A 19315-nucleotide genomic window follows, 5' to 3' on the forward strand; every position below is an offset into this window, starting at 1 on the left:
CTTTTCTCATAGCTTCAAGACCTGCTGCTATCAATTATCAGATGAATCTCACAGAATTTGATGCATCTTCTCTTATTATCTGTTCAGTTACTCAATTAAGAGCTGAAAAGTCTGCTTGAAGTGCTTGAAATATATACTCAGACGGGCAGCTTAAATCCCTCCTAAGATGTTTTCACTTTTGACTTGTCTATTTGCACATCTGCTCATAATTTGTTATATTTAAAAAATATATAGTAATATACAATTTGAAATACTGGACAGACACAACAAATCATTCGAAGAAATGGATGTTTAATCTGATTGTGTTTTATTTTACATTATGGTCAAATCACATTCACACAGAACAATTGTTAAGTAATTTTTTAGTTTGCAGTAGTTTATGGCTGTTACAGTTTTTATGTTTCATAAACTGAGTGTTTCTTGTCATTTGCATTGGAGCTTCAAATGGAAATTACTTTATATTTTATTTGTCTATTTCCTGCACTGATATTGATCATTTATTTAACAACATTTTAGAACTAAACACTGCACGCTGTCTAAATATTGCTCTACACTCTCAGACAATAAATAACTGTTTGACCTTTGGTTACAACAGTTTCTTAATGAGGCAATATCTGTGGCAGTACCCCCTGATTGAACCTCAGGGGTACTTGTACTTATCTTCGCTATATGTACTTTACAGAGGCCAGTCGAGAACCTCCGGTGACAATTTTTTACTCAAATCTAAGGGTACCTTTTAAAAATGCAAAACTAAGGTAAGGTAATTCTTAGAATTACCAGTTGACATAATATACATAGCCTTAAAATCTTGGCGGAAATGTTGGTACAGAAAGAACAAATGAAGGTTCAGGGTGGTTCAAGCCCTGAACCTTCCTACATTTTGGTGACAGTGCTAAAGCTGCACCCCCACACCATAATATTTTATGTAATTTCTAACTGAGCACAGGCTGTCTTCTGATATTATATCTTAAAATCTAGAAGAAACTGTACTGTACTGCCTCAAATTGTAAATGTACATCTTTGGCCTTTGATAAAAGGTACACATATTTCCCTTTGAGTTAAACAATTAGCCTTAGATGGTACGTTTGTGTAGACTGTACCTTTTGGGACAGAATTAGATTGTTACTATACCCCTGTTTATACGCAAGTAGTTTGAAGGTTTTGAATATAGTTTCACTATGAGCCACTGTTATAAATGAGAGTCACATCAAAGGAGAAATGTACAGTTTCTGTAATTAAATAGAAAAATATGCTTCTTATGGTCTTATTCACATACTTTCAAACAGTCTTTGAAAAAGTTAGCATTAATAATACTTCTTTAGATAGACAAAGAAATACATTGGGATTTCAATTCTATATATGCTGTTTGCTGCTAAGCATTGTGCTGTGCAATATGGCCAAATATCTCCACTTTGGTCTTGTCTGGTCAAAGGACATTGTTCCAGAAGTCTTATAATTTTTTAAGATTTAACTTTGCTAATTTAAGCTCAGAATAATCAGAATAATTGTTCAGTCTTATTCTAATTATACTCTCTTTAAATATATGATGCCATCTGAAGCCTGTAGAGTTTGAGATGTAGTTCTTGACTTTTTGGCAATTTCTCTTACAACTGTCCTGACCTTGGGGTGAGCTTGCTGGGAATGTTGTGTTACTGTGTTAACACACCTGAGTGCTCTAGGTCAGCAAAGTGACAACATTTCTGGTTTTATATAGATGGCCACATTTTCTGATTACCACTTAATCAAGTGCATTTAATTAGGACCACCTTCCAATGAGAAGCAGCAGCTGTGGACTAATTATATATCTTGATTTTATCAGTCAGACATATTACCACAGGAACTAGTACAGACTTGCAGGCTCAACACAAAAGAAACATAACTTATCAACGTATGTAAAAGAACATCGATGACATTCTTTTCATGGGGTTACCATTGCACAGTTAAAACATATATTCAGTAATTATAATCTCTAATCTTATATATATAGTTTTATATAGCTATATATCTATGTATATCCAGCCATCTAGTCATCTATTTTCCAGGGTTGGGTCTCGGGCGCAGCCTAAGCAGAGAAGCCCAGACCTCCTTCCCCCCAGCCACCTCCTCCATTGTCTGGAGGAACACCAAAGCGTTCCCAGGCCAGCCGAAAGATATGATAATCTCTCCATGTCCTTGGTCTGCCCTGGGCTTTCTCCCTGTGGGACATACCTGGAACACCTCACCCAGGAGGCATGGAGGCGTCATTGTCAGACGCCTGAACGACCTCGAATGGCTCATTTCAATGTGGAGGAGTAGCAGCTCTACTCTAAGCCCCTCCTGGATGGCCAAACTCTTCACCCTAGGGTGAAAGGGTAGTGGTGTGCTGGTGTGAGAGGCCAACCAGCTTGTGACCATAGGTGAGGGTAGGAATGGTAGCTCGAGAGCTTTGCTTTTACGCTCAGCTCTCTCTTCACCACACCAAACTGGTGCAGTATTCGCATCACTGCAGCCACAGCACTAATCTGTCTGTCAATCTCCCGCTCCCCTCAATCATGAATAAGTTCCCCAAGATATTTAAACTCCTCCAGTTGGGGCAGTAACTTGTCCCTGACCTGGAATGGGTATTCCAGCCTTTTCCAGCTGAGGACCATGGCCTCAGACTTGTAGGTGCTGATCCTCATTCCTGCCGCTTCACACTCAGCTGTGAACCACTCCAGTGGGGTTCCAATCTCTTCGAGGCAGTCTGAGAGTCTTTTTCCATGGCCTCTCTGAACTCCTCCCACACCCAAGTTTTTGCTTCAGCCACCACCCAAGCTGCGGTCCGAACATGAACATGATCCATTCGGACTCAATGTCCCCAGTCTCCCTCAGAATGCTTTTGAAGCTCTGCCAGAGGTGGGAGTTGAAGATGTTGTGAACCGGGCCTCTGCAAGGTGTTCGGCGCACACCCTCATTATATGTTTAGGTGCCCCAGGTCTTTTCAGCATCCTCCCAAAAGAACTCAGCACTTCTCTTCACCCAAGTGTCCAGAACATAAGGCTGCAGATCTGATGACTCGATTAAAAAATCAATCATGAATGTGCAGCCTAGGGTGTCCTGGTGCCACATGCACTTATGGACACCATTATGTCCGAACATGGTGTTCATTATGGACAAACTGTGGTTTGCACAGATTTCCAATAACAGAACACCGTTCGGGTTCAGGACTGCCAGGTCTCATTGTCATTGCCGGCATGAGCGTGGAGGCCCCCAGTAAGACGACAGAGTCCCCTGGTAGAGCACCCTCAAGCACCCCAACCAGGAACTCCAAGAAGGACGGGTACTGTAAACTGTCATTCAGCACAAAAGTGCAGATGACAGTCAGGACCATTTCCCCAATCTGAAGGCACAGGGAACAAACCCTCTCGTCCACCAGGAAAATCTCCAACGTACAGAGTTGCAAGTTGAGGGAAGACTAAGATACCCACCCAGGCCCACCGGCTCTCACCAAATTCCAACCCCAGACTTGGACAGAGTCCAACCTCTGTCCAGGATTCTGGTTCCAGAGCTCAAGGCCTGCATTGAGGTGAGCCTGCTTATACAGTCCCAATCAAAAGTTTAAGACAACTTGAAAAATGGCAAAAAGGCAAAAAAAACAACAAGGTTCCAAGTAGAGTTTCAACATGCAACAAGAAGAAATGGGAGGGAGACAAAACATTTTTTGAGCATGCACTTTATTGAAAACAACGCTTAAACTGAAACAGGCTGTTTTGCAGCTGATCAAAAGGACCACACCTCCAAAAGACCTGTAAACCCGCCCAAAACAGAAATCAAAGTTCCAAACACAAACTCAGTATTGAGTAGGCCCACCGTTATTGTTGATCACTTAAAAAATTTGTTGTGGCATACTTGATGCAAGCGTTTCCATGAGGTGCATGGGAACATTTCTCCAAGTGGTGTGTGTTTCCCTTGCCATCTATCCCTGAATGTTTTTAGTTGTGGTCTTAAACTTTTGATCTGTATCTAGCCAGTACCTCTCAATCTCACGCGCCACCTCAGGCCACTTCTCCAGAGGTCATGTTCCATGTCCCAATCACTAGTCCTGGTAGCCGGGGAATCACCTCAGCACCTCTTGCAGGTGGTGGGCCTACAGGAGGGTTATCAGCGCTTTTTATGTAAAAAAAAAAAAAAAAAAGTGTTCCTGGTGTGGTATGACAGTCCTATTTCTATTGCAGTTTCTGCAGGGAAGATGCAATAAAGTCCTTAACTTATAAAGTTTGATCACATTTGAAACTAATAAGGGGGTGTGGAATTTATCCACGGCCAATATCTGGGTCAACATGTGCTTTGAATATAATCTGTCATCTGATGACTGACCTGGTCTGAACCCTCTACCATGACGCCAAGCTGTCAGAGTGAGTAAATGATCAGAGATGCCAACACTAAGGCTGCTGTAAGGCTCTCTTCTAGAACTGCATGACAGTGGGGGTTTGGGGTTCGGGGGTGCTTCGCCTCCGTGCTGGGGCTCTGGCTGGGCCTTGGGGGCTTCGGTCCTCGTCGGTGTGTCGCCGAGGTTGTGGGCGGGTGGGTGCACGGGGGCTCAGCCCTGGCGCAGGGGGCCTCTTGTGCATCGGCCTAACCGGGGGGCTCTTGAACTGGCAGGGAGGTTGTTCCATCTTTGCAGGAGTCCACTCTGCAGGTGGGGGAGAGACATAGGAGAGGTGGAGAATAAACTTAACCTGGGTGTCTGTGTCTTGTGTAGTCTGGGAGATGATTGAATGTTGGGGTGGGTACAGTTTCCTCTGCGGTGGGGTAGAGTGGGCTGCCCCGGGTCCTGTGGGGCTTGGCGGTGTTGCTGCCGTAGGCCCCGGTCTGGATGGGCCTGGGCTCCCTTGCCTTGGTGGATACCAGGGGACGGGGGTGCATATTGGGGTCAGCGGGGGAGCTGGCCCTAGGGAGGGACACCCTCCCCTCCCTTCTTTTCCTCCCCATCCCCGTCTGCCTCCCTCTTCACGCTCCACCACACCCACCCACACAGGTAGGGCTTTGGGGTGCGGGTGTGTCACCAGGGTGCAGGGGAGACATTCCCCCCCCCTCTGTCCTCTTCTGGCCACCTGTGCCTCAATTTTATCTCACAACTTAGACATCCACATTACTTACACTCTCATAACACACACATATATATATATATATATATAGGGCCTTGAGGGTGGGCACGTTAACGGCGTCCAGTAGACGGTCTGTGTATTCAAACCTGCCTCTGGCGCCGGTGCCCACCTCTCAATTTTAAATCCATGTAGACATTGAGGGTTCTCGGGAGGGGCCGTGCTATCACCTGCTGCTCTCTGGCAGCAGCACCATGCTCTCCCTTGTTTTAAATACACTTTAGAGCAACACGCAGCAACACTACACTTGAGCGGGAGGAGGGAGGTATGGGGTCTTAAACACACCCCTGTTCTCTGCTAGCCATCGGGGCGGGGGGGCTGGGAAGAGATGCTGGCTGTCCGATTGGCCTCCCTGCTGCTGCGGAGCCTGGGGCGGTCTGCTTGCCTCCACCCCGGAGGGAAGGGTAACATCTCTTGGGTCTGGGTGCCGTTTCCATCTCTGGGGGTGAGGATACCTGGACCCGGGATATAGAGTATGTTTGGGGAGTGTGATTGTGTGTACATGTCCATTTACGTTTATTCCTGCGTTGGGTGAGTGCTGAGTGTTTGTATATGTGTGCATGAGGGTGGGAATGCATGTCTGTGTCTGTGTGTGCCTGTTTGTCTGTGTCTATATGTCAGGTCGGGTCTTAGACTTCACCTCTCTGGGAACTCCAAGGCCCTCCAAAGTGTGGAGGCCTATCTCCCCTCACCACACTCCCTGCCGGTGACTGATGCCCTCAGGGGTCGGTGCGTTGGTGGTTCTTGGTGTCCGGGGCTGGGCGCTCAGGTATGTACCAGCTCACTCCCGGTGACTACTTGGCGGGGCCTGGCGCCTGCTGCTCGGTCAGGCCTCTTCCGGGGCGCGGGGGGCCCTCGGGCCTCCGGCCTCTGTGCCTGCGGCTCGGTTCACTCTGGCACAGCTGGCTGCCGGCAGAGCCGGCGGGCACGCCGGTGCAGCCCCCTCTAGCTTCTGCCCGGTGGCTACTGGGTGACCCCTCATCTGGGGATCCTCAGCCCTTCCCATGAAGGTGGCACGGATGCCCCTCCGGTGGTCCTCCTTGGGCTCTTGCACTCTGGGGCCTCTGGATGTCTGGGGCCTGGATCTCCTCCATGCCTGCTTCATGCCCTGGGGGACGGGGCTATGGCTCTCTACATCCTCTAGCAGACCATTACATGGGGAAACCATTTGAATACAAGCGCGCCGATCCACACAGGTGTGCACATGGGTGTTCACTATTCGTAGACTTAAATCACACCTTTCTTGGCTGCTACTTCAAAGCACATTGTGCGCTGTCTGTCCTGCGTGCTGCACAACAACATTCAATATTTAGTATTTACTGCTGTTTTCACTTAGCTAGATTAATGCGATGGTGTTGTGTATAGTATGTTGCATTGTTTTGTTTTGTTTTTTTTGCTTGTTTTCTATTCTTTTTCTCTCAACAGGTGATCCCGGAGATATTTTTTCTTCCCCCCTTTCTCACTGTCCCTCTCCCCTTCTGTTTTTCTTTTCCTTCCTCTTTCTTTCTCCCTTTCCTATCCCTCACTCATGTCTGTCCCGTCTGTAACAACTGAAAATAAAATAAATAATAAAAACAAAGGTCGATCAAATGGACCAATACGGCAATGCCATGATGATCCATTTGGCAAAATAAATCCATTGGGTATCCTTGTTGGTCTTCAGACAACAATTCTGACGGCTAAAGAACCAAATGGGACAGGCGAAAAAAAAAAAAAAAAAAAAAAAAAAAAGAACTGCATGACAGTTCTCTTCACCCACCCTTACTCCTATATCTTATCAGTTTTCTTCTCCCTCCCCTTGTCTGTTGCTTTCTGCTGTTTCTCTCTTTATTTTTCTCCATCTTTCCCTACTAATTTTCTTCTCTTGCAAAATGTTTTCTTCCTGTTTTTTCAAGTGCCCTACAGACAGTCATTTGGTTAAATTAATTTTACTTTCACACACTCATCCTGTGACATCAATAAAACAGTATAAAAACACCTCACTACACATCCAAATGGGTTGCTGGCAAGTTGTACACAACATATCAAAAGTAAATGCCCATTCTACAGAAGAATATGCATCATTAGTGTTATACGGATTAATATTACTGTTGGAAATGTTCAAAACTGAGCTTATATCAAGTACTTTACATCTGTTCGATCTCCAGCAATGGATTTATGTTCTGTAACATCGTATTTGTAGTGGCTTTCGTGACACCACATATATCTGAAAACAGCTGATTGATTGAAAAAACATTCTAAATATATTAAATGAAATCTCAACAGAAAGAAAAGGCCTTAGCATTGTGTGTCATGATTAACTGCATGTATCAGCTGGGCATGGAGTGGGGTTAAAAATATTACTGAAAAATACTGAAAAACAACTTCTTACACTGTGCTGATTCATTCAACAGAGATGCTAATCTGAACAGGCTCAATTTGCATTGCCAGCAGACACTGCAGCTGATGTCCACTCTCCATCATCAAAGCTTTTTTTGCTAACATGCTAAAGGGGTTAACGAGAACTTCTTCACACCCTAAATCCTCTGCATCACATTGGCCAAGATGGTAGGTAATAGATGATTTACCTGTTAACATGCTTAGTGACTGAAATCACATTCAGCTCTGCCAACTCCTTTTCCCATCTCTCTATCACCTTGTAAAGTTTCTCCTGCTTACTGCTATCCTTTTGTCAAAAAGGCAGTTGTAGAAACCCCCCTTGTTTCGCCTTAGCGGTTTTCAGAGGGGGTTTCTGTTGATCAATTAATATGATAAACTTGCATTAAGTAACTCAAAATTTCATATCAAACACAGGACTGGCTGTCGCTAAAAAAGTGGGCTTCTGTATACCTACAAAGATATTCGAATAAAAAAATTAAATGCAACGATCTTATAATGAATCTGTTAAACATTAGCAAAACTTCAGTAGCGAAAACTTCTCGGTTAAAAAAAGAGGGGGGATGGTGGGACCAACAAGTATGAACATTCTTCATGTAAGATTTTACAATGCTACGAAATCCGCGTACAAATATTTCTAGGAAATGGGTGGAATGACATTTAACCCACGCTTCCTGGTGTAACTAATTCTAACTCACTTTTATACTGTTGCATAAAAAAGAGGAATTTAAGCATGTGATGTTAAACAAAACAGCACCAGATGTTTATCTGCATGGAAAGCTGGCTCTGTGCCAGTGCTTTAAATGACAGTAGCTGTGTTTTGATGGAACAGAAGGGAGAAAGGGGGCTGTGTACTGATTCCCAGAGCCTGAGGAATTTGAATAGGTTACTGAGGACATCTGTGCTCGAGGGAATGCGATTATGGGTGTTTATTGCCCCACCTCTGCAATTAGTGAAGCTCTGGAGGAGATAAGGTATTTATGGTCGACTTATCGATCCTCTGAATTTATGTTTCTGATTGAACTGATTTCAACAGATATCCAAACTGAAATGACTAAAGGAATGAGAAATCTTTGCTTTAACTGGCAATTTTTTTGAAAGGAATTAAAACAAACTTCAACCACTGATTAATTATAATGTCTACAACAATTGCGTGACTGACTGAAACTCTGTTTGGGGATAATTGTCTCATTGTGGAAATCAGATAAAGTTGTATTTTTTTGTAAAGGTATGGTAACACTAGTGGCCTAAATATCTGATGATGTCATTGCTGTTTCACTATAATCCTAGAATCATTCTTTAACACAAACCTTTTTTGTCCATTATAACTACCAGGATTTAATCTTTGACCTACTACTGTTAAAAGTTCCTCCACACTTGTAAAATTTATGGTTTTTGTGATTTCTTGCCAAATCAAACAAAAGAAAGGTGTCCTCCAAGGAGCAATATTGGGTCTCCTGTCATCTACTCTATGAACTTCTCTGCTATTTATATGCACTTTCTAGAGCTGCTTCCAGTATTGCTGTTGGAAAAGTCAAAGAAGAAAAATGTTAGATGGTTATGTTTATTACGGACTGCTGTTCATCCCTCTTTAAGATAAAAGTATCTGATGGTGAAGGTGATGCAGGACACTAATGTAAGGCCAGTGGAAGTATCTGTTGTACTACTGTCATGAATTAAAATCAATTTCAAACCTAAAGAACTCGCTAAACAATATACAATACTCTCCTTGTCTACTTTTTAGCAAAAGGATTGTGAAAACTTTCTCATTTAAATGCAGTTTCAATTACCCAGTCTACCCAGTGCAAGAAACAAAGCAAAAGTACCACAAATGGATCTTGAAAGGCATGATTTAAGACAGAATTTGCGCTGAACATCAAGGGGATTTATTCAGTATATCCTTTCTTCCAAACAAATAAGAAGTACAATAGCGCCCCCACTCCTCCACCTCCATCATTGCGCCCGACTCTTCCCTGCACTTGTTAGTCATCAAGAATTGAGAGCAGTTGATTTTTCCTCATGAATGCGTTCTTCATCTCTTCCCTTTCATGCAAACAGAATTTCACCAACGCTTAATTTAAAATGACTCAGATTCAATTAAAAATAATTTAGTTTTTTCCAAAGTGTTTCTGTCTGATTAATTATCTTGTGTACTGTATTTTTTCCCCATTTTGAACTGCATCTCACTTAACATCCCTCTCTTGTCCTCGGCTCATCTCACAGTATTTGTATTTTTTAGTTTTTTCGGTCCACCTCCTCTCGTTCTAGTATCTTTGCTCTTACCCTTTCTTCTCATCCCTCCCACCCCTCTATTTCCTCCCGATTGATGCCATCTGAGGTTGCAGGCCCAGGCCGCCGGAGCTGCAAATTTACCCAGCAGCACACGTCACTAACAGGGGAGCGCAGAGCTCCCAAAATAACCCAAACAGCAATTGGTTAAAGGGGGCCCAAGTGGTAGTTACCAAGGACCATTTCTGACAACAAAATGAAGCTTTCAAGACATTTTGCGAACACGCATCATTTAATGAATCACCCACACAACTGGCTGATTAATCATTGCACTTAGGCATTACTTCTACAGCCCTTTGGAAGTTCCTAAGATTTTGCTTCGAAACAATTCACTTTATTCTATTAAAGTAAACTTGCTGCTTAATAATTTGGTTCTAGTAATAAAAACAAACCATGCTCCTATGATTCTTGAATATTCAGCATAGAAACATAACATGTGCTCTGATATAGTTAAAATACATGAAATTCTCCTTTGCCATGAGTCATGTGTTAGAACTTAACTCACCGATTAGCTTTGTAAAGTGGCAGCAGGACAATATTCTCTTTGCATGCTCTGCTTTGTGCATAAGAAGTTATGCTATCTTCTGTGCCATCCAAAAATGGAAAATCCAGGTTAGAAACATCTTCTTTTAATCACTGACAAATACGATAATCGAGTCATGTCAGCATATCCTAAGCCTGCATCCTTCAATGCGGTTGAAAGATAGCAACACAAAAAGAAGAAGAAAAAGGTGTCACTCAGTATTCAGCCTAGCTTTACTGAAGGAGATCTTTAAATCCTTGCATAATTGTGTGTTGTTTTTGCATGAGGGGAAAATGCCTGGTTTAATTAAAAGCAGCTAACAAAGACAACATGACTGGTTTTCTTGTTTCACAGTACGAAAGGCAGTTCCTAGAATTTTAGCAATCATCTCATTGTGGAAACGCCTGGTTTATGAATCCCCACTCTGGCTTGGAACTGAGATAAAGGCTTATAGACTGAGAAAACCTTCTTTTATGTTTGGCCAAACTCTTCACCCGTGGCCGATCAAAGGCATTGAACTACACATAACTTTGCATAATTGCTATGTTAGGTCATTTTTAACGGAGGCTGCAAACTTTTCTGGTTATCAACCATGTTTAAGACTGGATTTTGTAGGCAGTGTAATGACTTGTCTGTAAATACATGCATGCAGTTTCACAACAGGAAAGCATGTCTGTGTTTTATTTGTTCATTTGTTTGCAGGATGTAAACCAAAGGTCTGCCCAAGTGAAAACAGAACTCCTGGGGTCTCACCCAGCATGATCTCACTTTATTCACTGAATAAATCTGTCATTCGTACTGCGATTAAATCATTACAGTTGAGTTCTAATAGGCCTTTATTGCACCCATTGTGGATACGCATGAGCCACACACATTTACAGATGTAAAACAGATGAAACCGTCACTTTAACACATACTTCATGTGGAATAATTAGCAGTTCACACAACAAGCACCCTGAGAGAGAAGGAGAGTGAGAGAATGATTAATGGCGTTATTGCAGAAATAGTGTCTGTGGGCTGCTCGACGTGGTCATTCATTCAGCTCTTAAAATGCTTTCAGGATTCCACTTGATATTACTTGCGGGATAATGGCCTGTATTTGTATAGCGCTTTTCAAGTCCCTAAGGACCCCAAAGCACTTTACACAACCAGTCATCCACCCATTCACACACTGGTGATGGCAAGCTACATTGTAGCCACAGCCATCCTGAGGCGCACTGACAGAGGCGAGGCTGCCGGACATTGGCGCCACCGGGCCCTCTGACCACCACCAGTAGGCAAGGGGTGAAGTGTCTTGCCCAAGGACACAATGACGAGACTGTCCAAGCCGAACCGGCAAACTTCCGATTACAAGGCAAACTCCCAACTCTTGAGCCACGATCGCCCTGACTGAGCCAATCATTTCATCAAACAATAGTGTTGTTTATACCCCTAACTCAGTTTTGAAGGGAATAGAAGAGGTGCCAGCTGCATTCAAGAAGCTTTTGAAATGGATGTAACTCTGTGACATGGGGTTCTTGGTAGGAAGGTTTGATTCTCGCCTGCTTTTAATTTTTCCTTTTCTCTGACTAAAACTCAAGAACATCTACAGACCTTAATTTATTGGTTGCAGTGCAGCTGCTGTACCAATTTGTGAGGGAATTGAACTAGAGGATCATTAGGGGGTCCATGTCCCTTTTGGGGGGACTCTCCCATAGGGCTTAAATGTTGGAGTCTCCACCATTTGACCTTAGAACTGATAAAGCTGCTCAGGTGAGAGGTGAAGCATCTTCAATCAACTTAAGTCCAGACACTTTTCTGTCCAAGCTCTTTGTACATTTCCATAATGTCTAAAACTAGCACCATTGAAGAAACAATGGGCTCGGCGGTCAGTTCCTTGATCATTAATATGCAAATTCTCATGACCATTGATCAACAACCACTGATCAACCACTGATTAGGATGATAGGGTCAGAATGTGCATGAACAACACGAAACATGACTCCATCCTGCCTTGTATAAACAGGCAAGACTGGTTGTAGCTTGGGGGATATTTTTATGCCACACTTTGTGGTCAATAATAGCAAGTAAGCATTGTTTAAATTGGTAGTATAGGTCTCTAGATAATTATTTGGTAGATGCTAAATGTGTCCAATTCAAGAACAGCTCATACTGAAAAACTTGAACTCTGTCAAGTAACTGGGGACATTTAAAAAGCTGTGTTAGTGTGCCTTGCATGCAAAGTTCATTCTTTTGTCCATTCAAGCATGAATTTCGTTTCAATTTAATAATGCCAATATATAATTATTGTAATAAATATCAAGCTTCCTCTAAGTTTGAATAAAATTAAAGGCTAATTTACAGCTTTTTTTTTTTTTAGGTACATGAGTGTTTGTTTAATGGCGAGACACAGTTTGGACAGGATGTCTCCAAAAGTTGATTCTGTTCATCTGGATGTAGCGTTTTCAGTGGAAGAAACGTAACATGAACCATTTATCCACAATCTAATTCAATCAAATTTTTAATACTTATGGTAACTTTATTCATTTGGATAGTTGTTTATTTGAATTGGTTTCCTGTTATAACTGACAGTATTTATAGTACACATCTTTAAATATTTATGCATATTGACATCTGACATCTAGTCTTGTTAGAGTGTAGTAGTTGGAAAATATCCACTTGTAGAGACATATCTTTACTTATAGGTGAGAATATATGTGTGTTTTTGTTCCCCCCCCCCAAAAAAAAAAAAATATAACTAAATAATTCAGCAACATTTTGAACAGGTAAATAAACCAGAGCGACAGAGCAATAATTGCTTTCGCTTACTTTTAACATTTAATTATGAAATTAATTACTAGCATTAATGAGGAGACTGACGCAACACTTAAAACAAATTTTCTGCAAACTTCCTTTATTGTGGAAAGCACATTGAACATTCTCATAATACCTGTACAAACACATTGCTGGAGATACATCATTTGCAACATTCCTAGTGTTTGAAGATCCCTGATTTTTCTGTGCACCCACAAGACCTCAAAATAAAACCATAGCCAGCAGGAGTTAAATTGTGCTGTATTTTCAGAAATGAGAAAGAAAGGGGAAATCGAGAAAAACAGAAATGTATGAGTTAATGTAGATAGGCTCCAATATTATATTATAGAAACAGATAACTTGTTTTAAAGATTTAAATAGGACTCATAAAGTCCTATTTGGTGATATGCAGAAAGTAATCCTGAGTCTATTTTTAAAAAGTCATTCAATTAATAAATAATTTAGTTCAAATGTTCAGTATATTTAAGTCACATTCTCCACATGTAACATTATTGGAAACAGCAAAAAAATAAAAATAAAAATGCACTAACTAAAAATATATACATGGCATGGACAGGTAACATGATTGCTGTAAACTGTGCGTACTGCGGCTCATTTTAAGCTGAAGACCTCAACGGTCTTGAATAAAGTCAAATATACGGTCACTGACAAAAGTCCTTTAATGACTCTGCAGACTGTTTTCTTACTTTTAGGCAGAGCTGAAAAACAAAGGCCAAAATGTGACAAGTTGGTCAGGGAGGCCATCTAGTGGTCACATGGATCATGCCAAAAACTCTTGGTAGCTTGACACTTAAACTTTACACTAAAAATGTATTGTATCACTTAGTAATACATGCATTATATGTAACAGTGCCAATTAAATGATCTTTCTTTTAAAATATTGCAATGCAATACAAAAATGCATACAGCAGTCGAATGCTATTACATGTCAAGCCCTCAGCCTTGAGGTTGGCAAATATTACTCTAACCCTAACTGAGGCGGGTCAACGCCTTCATCTCCAGCTTGGAAAAAACCAGTCAGAACCTCATATGTAAAAAACACCACCATGTTTACAGGGAATGCACGCAGCCAATTGATGCCTAGGCTCCTGAAGAAAACCCCAGTTCCCTCCACTCTTGCGGTCTCAGCTATGCAGTGTAAAAAGCCCTTATATTTCTTTGTCTCCCTTGCTCCATCCATCTGAAGGCGCGCTTTGATGACGTCCATGGGTGTTCCTATAGTCCAACCGGCCATTCCTGCTATTCCCCCAGCCAGCATCACAACATACCAATCTAGAGGAAACATTACACAACTTTTATTATCAAGTAAATGCTAGTTAGGCTCCTCATATGAGCGGGTTAACATTTTCTACAGGGATTTGAATTCGTTTCAGGAGTGGAGCCACATTTAAAACAGATATTTTATAGAATAAAAATTTTATAGAATTATATATAGCAAATTATAGAAATCGTTCTTGTAAAATTCACCACACAACTGCTGGTTGTGTTGATACAGCTGACACAGATGAGTATGCAAGAAGATTTGCACATATTTAAAACTTACCTAACTTTTTCTTATTGCCACCTGCAAACCATTCACAGATAGTTGCATATGTCAAAAAGTAAGTGGCATATGATGGCCCATCTCTTAACATGATAGGAAGAGCTCCTCTGTAGAGCCCCAGGAGTCCCTCCTGTTTGACGATGGTTAGCAGGCAGTGAACTGGACCGTGGTACTTTGGCGTGGCCGTCTTGGTTAATGCTCGCCTGGACTCTGTCTGACACTGCAGACGTACTTTCACGATGTCACCTGGAGACATCACTGATACCTGTTGGTTGGCAGATCACAAGAGCTTCAGCAAAAAAAAAATGTTGCATGTTAGCATTGATGTAAACAATCTGTACAACTGCAAAACGTTATTGAAATCTCCATTACCTGAGCTACACCGCTGGCCATTCCAGACAGGAAGACTTCCAGTTTGGTGTTTGGACCACAACAAGCTCCTCGTGCCTGGCTCAGACACTGCAAGCAGTTCCGGTACGTGCCAAACACCACCGAGGACGTCATAGAGACTGTGGCAATGGGTAAGGACATGCCTTTGAAGAAGCCATGCACCTGATGAGATTAGAGAATAAAAAGAGAAACCACTGATCAGGTAACTCCATGAATAAAATCAGAAATCAGCTATTTGTAAATCTTTAACCCCTATATGTTATTGATAAAAATATCAAACGCTAACACAGAAAGCTAATGCTGAATTACACACAGCAACACATTTTCAAAACGTTTATCACTCTGTAGCATCGCCTCTTCTTTCCCACTGGGTTACGTCACCTCTTCTCAATTCAAAATGGGTTAATAATAATATAGCTGCATGTGGTGAGTATATTTAAGCTACATTCTCCAGATGCAACGTTTTTGGAAACAGAAAATGGAAATGACTAAGCAGTTGTAGTTTTGAAAGCTAAACGTACATTTCCAATCTTGAATGATCTAAGATTACAGTTGGTAAACAATTAACATCCGGAGTTTTTTTTTGTTTTTTATATGAATGTATACCATTGTAATCTTATTAGAAAGGTCTTGCCTATTACAGAGAAGTGTTGGGCTCACGCATGCAAGATACAGTGGGCTACCACTGGGTCTAATGTTTGGCGTGAATTTTGCTGGAAAAGCATTATGAGATTTTTCATTACCCCTGCTCAACAAAGATATCGAGGAATTGGTGATAAATGTTGGAGATGTGGGGGAGACGGAGCTAACCATTTCCACATCTTTTGGGACTGTAAAGTTATTCGCCAGTATTGGTCTCTAATCCATGATCATTTACAAAATGTTTTTTCATTTGTTTTTCCTTCAACTTTTGAGACCTTATTTTTGTGCAATGTACCAGTGGAGAAACTGAATTCCAACGACAGAAGACTCCTGTATACCCTTCTGGCCGCAAGTAAAAAGCCTCTTACGAGAAGATGGCTTAAGCCTGAACCACCAACGATAGAAGACTGGATACATTCTGTACAAGAGATCTATATGATGGAAAAAGTGTCATTTTCTCTTAAACTTCAGAGGGATTCCTTCTACGGAATATGGTCTAAATCATAGGTGTCAAACTCTGGCCCGCGGGCCAAATTTGGCCCACAGCCTAATTACATTTGGCCCGCGAAGCCATACCAAATTACTATTAGAGCTGGCCTACTGGTATTAAACAGCTAATATATATATTGTTTAATATTAAGCTTTGCTTGTTCCATCTTCAGTGATTCAGCAAAACGTGTTTGAGTCCATAAGAAAAGATTCATTCTTATATTTGGAGGAATAAATATATTTCAATAAATATTAACGTTAGCCCGCGACTTTGTTCCAGTTTTGAACTTTGGCCCACTGTGTATTTGAGTTTGACACCCCTGGTCTAAATGGACAGACAATGTTAAGCATATGAGGTGTGATTTTGTATATGATGTTACAACCCTGAGTACTACATAAACCTACCTGCCCTGCTGCCTCCTAACCCTAGTTTTTTTTTTCTTTTTTTTTTCTTCTTCTTTTCTTTTCTCTTCTTTTTATGTCTTCTTTATTTTTCAATTATAAGTTAAAATGTGACAGCAAAGAAAGTGTAAAAAGGCAAACTACTGTTATGTTCAACAGCTGTCCCAATAAAAAAGATAATAATAAAAAAAAAAGAAAGGTCTTGGCTGACAGCATATGTTGCTATAAGCTCCCAAAATAAAGGCTGAAATTTGTTTTTAGCCTTGCATTCAGATACATGCTTATTCTTATCAGGACAGGGGGCTAGAACCTATCACAGCTATCACAAGGCAAGAGACAGGGTACACCCTGAATAAGTCTGCCGCAGGGCTAACACAGAGAGCCAGTCAATTCAATTTAAAATCATCAATTAACCTAACCCCACTAACTAAGTTTGCACTATTGGAGGAAGCCATATTACCTGGAGAGAACCCACACGAACACAGGAGAACATGCAAACTCCACACACAAAAGCCCTGGCTAGATGGTGGAGTCAAACTCAGGACCTTCTTGGTGTGAGGCAAAAGTGCTAACCACTGCGCTCCCAAGCTGCCCATATTTGATACATTTTATGTTGTTTAAATGACCTGAAAACTATAGTGTTCCATTTTCACCAACACTGGAGCTGTAGCTGTGCACACTTAATGTAACAAACTGATCTGTCACATGTGCTGCTTTTCCACAATTCTATTAGCTGAGCTGGTCCCCTGAATCCCTGGATTTTGTCACATTAGCTTGAATTAGATCACACACCCACACCTTTACTGGGCATTTATGGTTAGGCTATAGAAGTTCCACTTACCCCTTCTTTTGAAAATGTCTCCACTACACACTGATATACACCTGTGAACTGCTTCTGTGTTTGTATTCGAACCTGGAGAGATTGAGAATATCTCGTAAAAAAAAAAGCAAAAACAAATTACGTATGTTGTATTGCTTTGAGACACATCATTTCCCGTACCTTCACAGTGTCCAGAGGGTAGCCCACTGCAACTCCACATGCCCCTGTTTGTTTACAAGAAAATAGTGCAAGTACATAGCACACACATACATGTTTGAGGTTATAAGTTTTAACTGCTACACTTAAAAATGGGGGACGGTGACAGCAAGGTCAGAAATGAGAAGTTACTGATCGGATTTTTTGTGTAATTTAAAAAAGTAACCTTGACAGGCTTTTCAGGGTAAACATTTTCTGTCATAGGTGGCAATAAAACTGCTAGACATGGAAAATTTAAAGTTGCTGTGGATAATGATGATAATGATAATGGCACGTTATATCTTTTTTAAATTGTCTAGTTAACATATCAGTTAATGATTATTACGATCGTAACATTTACCAGGACAGAAGACGGTTTAGCTAGTGAGGACAGGACTCATTTATTTCAACAATTTACGGCAAAACATAGCGATCAAAGCAAGCGTTAGTATTAATCTAATATGCTGTTATTATAGAGGGTGTCCAAATTCATATCATGCTAGCTCATTAGCAAATTCCTCAGCTAACGTTAGCTTACATTCATTTATAAAATGATAGATTAATGTAAACCGGCACCTGCAAATGATCCAGACACGAAATCAGCCAAATGCATCCTGTCACTTGGTGACTGACCGACAAATATATGCCATATGTGAGCCCATTCTGCCTCTTGAATGCGCTACATAACCTTGACTGTGTCGCTCTGTTACGTCAATTTGTGTACCAGTGAAACGTCACCGCCGATGCCGACGAGGGAAACCGTTTTTTCCGACTTTACCTGAACCTAGCCAAAATGGCCAAACTGAGCTTAGCGACACAGAGTTTGATACATTTATAAATGCCAAAAAGAGTCATGGGAACCCAGTTCGCTTTTATGTAGGACACTGTCCATGTATTATATAAAATAAAATATATATATATAAAATTGTGTGCCTGTGTGTGTGTGTGTGTGTGTGTGTGTGTGTGTGTACAGCGAGTTCAATAACTATTTAACGGATCGCCAATGTTCTAAGAAAATATATTTCTAAACGTGCTACTGACCTGAAACTCTCACCTTATGTTAGTAACAACTCATTCAATCCACACATGCAAGCAAATCAAAGCATAGACGTTCACATTTTATGTAATAAGGAGAAATGACACAGGGAAAAAGTATTAAACGTATGAAGAAAGGGAGGTGCAAAAAGGCATGGAAAGTCTATGGGCTCAAATTGTGGTCATAAATATTTTGTACTTGTAAATCAGTTTTGTACTTGTAAATCAGGATTTGTATGTGTAAAAAGAATTTGTGTGTGCGTAAAAAAGATTTGTGTGTGGACCAAAAACTACATGAGAAAGTCTGCACTCAAGTTTCAAGTCATCATGGAACAACAGGGGCGCTACGCCAGGCTGCTCTTTGCTGACTTTAGCTCTGCTTTTAATATGATACTCTTGGATAGACTGATAGTAAAACTTCGGACTCTGACTTCCTTCTACCACCTGCCGCAGGATCACAGATTTCCTCTCAGTACAGAGAATTACAGTGGGTCCTCAGCCCTCAGTCTTAACACCAGCTCTCCACAAGGCTATGTACCAGGTCCCCTACTGTACACTCTGTACACACATGACTGCATCAGTACCCACCCAGACAATGGCAGCATGCAGAGTTGAGGTTCAGAGGCTGTTGGATTGGTGTGCAGACAACAACTTGGACCTCAATACCACCAAGA

At 41.4% G+C, this 19315-nt stretch overlaps 1 protein-coding gene across 1 annotated transcript; it reads right to left on the bottom strand.

Moving 5' to 3' along the window:
* Positions 1 to 13269: 13269 nt before the first annotated feature.
* On the bottom strand, positions 13270 to 18342 carry slc25a47a (solute carrier family 25 member 47a). Its single transcript, XM_085133809.1, has 6 exons — positions 18183 to 18342; positions 17592 to 17635; positions 17433 to 17504; positions 15041 to 15220; positions 14669 to 14933; positions 13270 to 14397 (listed from the first exon to the last, which is right to left on the bottom strand). Exons 1-6 carry the CDS (start codon positions 18217 to 18219, stop codon positions 14084 to 14086), a joined length of 912 nt encoding a protein of 303 aa, XP_084989935.1. The 5' UTR covers positions 18220 to 18342; the 3' UTR covers positions 13270 to 14083.
* Positions 18343 to 19315: the final 973 nt, after the last annotated feature.

The sequence above is a fragment of the Neolamprologus multifasciatus genome, chromosome 15, assembly GCF_963576455.1.
Source record: "Neolamprologus multifasciatus chromosome 15, fNeoMul1.2, whole genome shotgun sequence".
Classification (NCBI taxonomy): Eukaryota; Metazoa; Chordata; class Actinopteri; order Cichliformes; family Cichlidae; genus Neolamprologus; species Neolamprologus multifasciatus.